Below are 5887 nucleotides of genomic sequence, written 5' to 3'. Positions count from 1 at the left end.
ATGAACATACATTGAAATGTTGTTATTACTGTGCGAGTTATTCCTGCTAATATCCTAATAAATCATGTTCCCAATTTGTCAGAGATTTGCCTCCCTCCTGTGGTAAAAAGGAGTTGCTGCAGCTTGTGTTGAGATCTCTATGGTGATATTTGTGTGAGCAACACAAGACTTCCATGGGTGTGTTCAGAGCTTTACTGCAGCCTGAGCTTCATGTGTTTTAGATGCTACTTATGTTTTCCATGGCTGGAACTATCAAAATACAAGCCGGGAAAGAGTTCTGGGTAAGAGTGATTATTCTCTTAAACTGGTTCAAACTAAAGCTGTTGTTTTTGTGGCAAAAATAGCCAAACCATGTAATTCTTAGAGTGGATGTTGGAGAGCAACACTTGTTTCTTGTTTCTTCTATCTTCATCTAAAGTTCTCCAGGCTTTTTGAGTTTTTTTTATTTGGTTTGGGGTTTTTTGACATTGGCCGCTTTTTCAGTAAACCAGGGTTGTGTGATAATGCAGTCTGATAGTATAATTTGCACCAACAAGGTATTTCCCAACAAGCTATTAGCCGAAAACCTGGCATATTTTTGATTGATGCACGGTGTCTCTGCCCAAAAAAACAAACAAAAAAAAAACAACCAGGAAACTGGACAAGCAGAGGACAAAAGAAGAAACTGCAGGCTTAAAAAACTAGCTGCAGAAAATGAACAGTATCTGAAAGTTGTGTCTGTAAGAAATAGGAAAAAGCAAAAGATCTGAGAGATGTATTTTTCCCTTAGTTGATCCAGCTGCTGTTCACCAAAGCCTGATTGGAAACAGTCTCAGTGAAAGGTTGGATGATGTGAAGACTCCAGCGACACTTGAAGTATTAGGGAACAACTTTATTAGGTGACCAATGCGCTTCGGCTTGTGGCCTTCATCAGGGTCATTGCAAAATATCAAACAGTTTGCGTTTAAATAAAAAAAAGGAAACAGAAAAACTCCAAGTGGACCAATCACACATTCACAAACAAGTGGAGGGTTGGTTATCAAGAAGCCATTTGTAAAAAGAGTAAACGGGCAAAAGGCTGAGGTACACCAAATGACACTAGAACTGGACTGAAAATCAGTGGAACAAGTCTAATGGAGAAACAAATCTAAATTTTTGGTAGCACAATGCTGTAGTTAGCACTTTCACCTCAGAGCAAGAATATCCTGGGTTTGAATTCTCCAGCCTTTCTTTGTGAAGTCTACGTATCGTCTCCAGGTGCTCCGGCCTGCCCCTGGCTGTTAGATTAAATGATGATTCCACACTGACCACAAGTATAAATGTGGATTTTATCTCTCTCTTGATAGATTGGAAACCTGTCCAGGGTGTATCCTTCCTCTGCCCCATGAAAGCTGGCATAGACGCCCACCCAGCTGCTACCCTGAACTAGATAGGTAGAAGGAAATGGATGGAATCCAGATTTGACATTCATGGTTGAAACTGTTGTCAGTATGTATGACGGAGGTCAGAAAACATGCACAACAGTGAGTATCTACAGCCATCAGTAAAACATGGTGGAGGCTATTTAATGGTTTAGGAGTGCATTTCAAGCAGTTGTATTAACAATGTCTTCTTAACTGATGAAACTGTGAATGCCGAAAAGTGCCATCAAATTTTGATACACTTTGTAAAACTTTCTGAAAAGCATTTGATTGGAAACAACTTCATTCTTCAACATGACCCCCATTGAACATGATCTCCCATTGTCCTAGCAAAATATAAAGAAATGAGGGGTGACTTTTTCAGCGTATTGTATGTTGATGTGTTCAATATGTTCTGCATAGTGTGTGCATTAAACATTTGTTTTGCTTCTAATAAACAGGACTGTTCTGCCATTAATGTAAATAACTTGATCGTTTACAGAGAACATATTAAGGTGTACACAGGAAGGCGAAATACTAAAGCATGCAATAATGGATGCAACTGGAGAAGAGACGTCTTTTCAAATGCCAGATCTAAATACTACAACAAAAGGTGCTGTGTCTGAACTCCTGGAGGATGTTGGGAACTGTAGGCAGAGTATCAACCAGGAGCTGAGCCTTCATCTTCTCAGTGACTCTCTCTTCAGCGAGCAGCAGAAGCTCAGGCATGTGTTGGACTGGGCTAACAGATATCTCTGCAGTGGTTCAGTGATTTGCCATCAACTCTGCAGAGCTGACAGTTTGATAAACAATATGAAAAACAAAGGAAGCAAGAAAATCTCACCCAAACATTCATCTGGATCTAAATATCATCATCCAGTTTCCTTTGATGCTGGTGCTCGTGAGGTATATGGGGGAGGATCAAGTATGAAAACAACTTGTCAGTCCAGATCTTTAAATGATCTAACCAGCTCCTGTAGCTATACGTTTTCATATGACCTCCACAGTCCAGTCTCCTTTTCCCCAGGGACACAGGAGGAAAATTGGCCTGATACTGAAACTGAAAATATAAAAAGCACAGAGCAACAACATGCCACCAATAAACACATTTCTAGCCAAGACTACCGCAGAACAAACAGATTTCACATGTCTAATCAAAGGGACCACACATTCACATCTGATGCTGCAACACACTTGATCAAAGAGTCCACATCATCTGGGAGGAATGCCATTTGTAAAAAGAGCTCCGCGTACAGTGAAGTGAATATCTTAAAACCGCTAGATGAAAGCAACAATTTCAGTGGCATGACTTCTAAAAGAGCTGGAGCTAAAAGAGAGGTGTCAGAAAGTCAAAAGGTACGGAGCAAAGAGGACAAGTGGATGGAAGAAAATGAGAAGGAGAAAATACAAGATGACAGGAATGAGGGAAATTATAGAAAAGAACAGGAATCCAGTTCAGATCACACACATAGTCAAATAAGCCTCGCTGAGCCAGAGATGATACCTGAGCAGACGGCAAAAACAGCTAATTCCCATGTTATCCATCCCTTGAAATCGTCATTAAACTTGAGTGTGTATGAGCAGTACCAGCTATGTGTGGCTCAGCTAAATCACCTCAGAATAAGCCAGCATTTCAAGCCTGAGTCACCTGTGAAAGAGGGGACGACATCTGGAGAAATGGGCGATTATGTTAAAGCTCCAGCTTGTCCGGGGTCTTGCTTTGAACTGAACTCTTACATCACAAATCCTGAGATTAAAAAACAGGTTAACAACACAGGAAGCAAAAGAGCCACCGCAGCAGAAAGCGCAGAGGAGAGGAGCTCACATGGCACCAAGAAAACTCCTAGCGAATATAGAAGTGCAAAATCTTGCAGCAATTTGACTGTGAAGCAAACACCTACAGCTTTTATGAAGGAAACTGCAGAAGAGAGAGCCTCGAATGATGAGAACAAGCCAGGTGATGTGTACTGTGTGGAGAAGGATGCTGCTCCTGTTTCTAACCCAGGTATGGAAATCGTTATATATGTTGTATGCAATCAGTCGACGTGTGTTGATGGTCCGGGGGTGTTTGGACCCTGAGTTTAGAGTTTATGGACCTTGTATTTTGGCCTTTAGTTTGTTTATTATTTTCCTTTTAATCTTCTTTTATTTTCTCAGTATTTTGAGTCTTTAGTTCTTTGTTCCAGTTACAGCTTGAACTTTAATGAATCATTTCTTTAGTGTTTTCCTCTGTTTTCCATCTGTCTTTCCTGCATGTCAAGCTTACTACTGAGTTTTCTTGTTTTATTTATCCTTACTAATTTAGTGTTTTACTTTGGTAGTTAACTTTGGTTTCCATTCATATGGAGTCCTCTTGTCATGATGTTTGAGTCTTGTTACTCAGTTCCTATAACCCTTTAAAAGACAAGATATAGTTGGAAAATTTGGATTTTCCAGTGAATCCACATCAAAATTACAGAATTTAAAAAGAATATTAAAAAATTGTATTAGTTCAATATTTCAAGCTATAGTCAATTAGATGAAAAATCTAATAAATAACAGTCCAGTTAGCACAGTGGTGTGGTGGCAAGAAGGTCCTGGGTTTGAATCCACCAGCTAACTGGAGCATTTCTGTGTGGAGTCTCTCCTGGCATGTTCTCTCCTTGTTCTCTGGCTTTCGCCCACGGCCCAATTATGTGCAGGTTAGGCTAATTACTGACTCTAAACTGGCCCTAGATGTGAACATGAGTGTGAATGACTGTCTCTGGCAACCTGTCCAGAGTGTACCTCATCATCCCTCACCCTATGACAGCTGGAAAGGGCTCCAGTCAAACCAAGACCATCCAAATCCATCCATCTGTAGAAGAAGACAGATGGATGGGTGTTTCTTTAAAATGCTATAGTTTAAATTGTTTCAAAAGATTAAAAATGTGGCATTGCTAATTATTACTATCAAGGTGTCAAGATGCTTTCACTTTGTCATGAAATGAACCCTTAGGTTATGAGATAAACAGGACAGAAAAAAAGATGATCAAGTTTTACATTTGGACATTAACGTTTGGCTTTTCATTCCTTTTTTGTTTCTTATCAAAAACTAAATTTCCTCACTTCTATCCTTGGAAGAACAAATCAGCCTGTCATGGAGTTATTTATAACTCATAAGTGCTCTACAGCAAGGTGCCAAGGGCTTTTTACAAATAAATACTGTAATTCAAGGAATGCTGAGATGAAAAGGTTTAAGCAGTTTGCTAATATGTATTTCCCCCCTCTTGTGTCTGTGGTTAGGTTTGCTTCAAAACAGGATTAGACATCATCCAGACAGTACAGACCATCAGAGGATTCTCAAAGATCCAAAAAATAGAGCTGGAGATAGAGCTCGCTGGATCCTCACTGATAATTCACTGGGAGAAAGATTTCCAAGGTTAGCTAATTTAGTGTGTGGAGAGTTGTTTATAACCTTTGAACAAGTTTATACTAGAAAAACTTGTTAAGTTTCCCCAGACGTCTACGCTCTCCTGATGTACACTTTTCTCTTCTTATCTAAGGGCATATGAACCAAATTTTAATTTTAATAGCCAAATAATTTTGTCTAGTGTGTGATGATGAGAAGTTGAATTTCACCCTTTGTCTCCTGCAGACATCAACAAGCAATCAAGTACACAAAGAAACTGAATCTGATCCCGCGACCTGTACAGACACACACTCTTCATCATGATGACTCTGGACTTACATCATGTGAGTGTAAGCTTGACATCAAAATTACAGACAAAACTGCAAAAAGATGATAAAGTGCTATAAAAAACAGAAGATCAAAGGAAAGCTCAGTCACCAACATCTCACATGACAAATTTGCTCCAACTGTTGAAACTTATGTATAATTCATTTCACTCTTTATCAGACATTCTGGTTAACAAGCCAATATAATGTTTACTTATGCGTTTCACTTTTTAACCAAGTAAATGCTCAGAATTAGCGCTGTTTTTACATCAGAATATAATGTGTAACTTTGTCTGTGAAGGTTCTCAGTCATCCAGGTCATCGTAGTCAAAGGAGCTTGGAAAGAAAAGCGTCTGGACTTAAAGAAGTCCAGACGCTTTTCTTTCCAAGCTCCTTTGACAATGTGTAACTTTCATTCACACTTACAGACTCTGCCACGGATGTCACTATGGACAATACCTTTGAATACCAGGTAGGATATCTTTACTACATGCGCACATAGTTTTAGCCTTTTTTTTAAACAGTTTTTTAAACCCAAGTCTATCTGGTGTTTTAATGTAATAATCTTAACATTGGTTGTAACATTTCACAGTGTCTTGTTAAAACAATCCCTCTACTTTCTGTTTTGCATGTTGTGGTGTCGTTACACCTGCTAGTCAGCAGGCGTCCCTGTAAGAGACCGCTGGTTGTGTTTGCCTGATGAGGTGTGGCTGTTCATCCTGTCTCTGTTGCCTCATAGGGATTTATCCATAGTGGTGCAGGTCTGCCACCGCCTGCATGCACTGGCATCTGATCACTCACTGTGTGAGTGA

General features: G+C 39.6%; 1 protein-coding gene across 1 annotated transcript; it reads left to right on the top strand.

Moving 5' to 3' along the window:
- Positions 1-3287: 3287 nt before the first annotated feature.
- LOC309719535 (uncharacterized protein) lies at positions 3288-5887 on the top strand (the record flags this gene model as incomplete). Its single annotated transcript, XM_082555693.1, has 5 exons — positions 3288-3384; positions 4644-4779; positions 4996-5093; positions 5504-5547; positions 5732-5887. 5 exons carry the CDS (start codon positions 3288-3290, stop codon positions 5885-5887), a joined length of 531 nt encoding a protein of 176 aa, XP_082411819.1.

This window comes from Aulonocara stuartgranti, assembly GCF_965226115.1.
Source record: "Aulonocara stuartgranti genome assembly, chromosome: 12".
Lineage (NCBI taxonomy): Eukaryota > Metazoa > Chordata > Actinopteri > Cichliformes > Cichlidae > Aulonocara > Aulonocara stuartgranti.
Note: the sequence above shows the minus strand (reverse complement) of the source record. Positions and strands in the feature narration are given on the sequence as shown.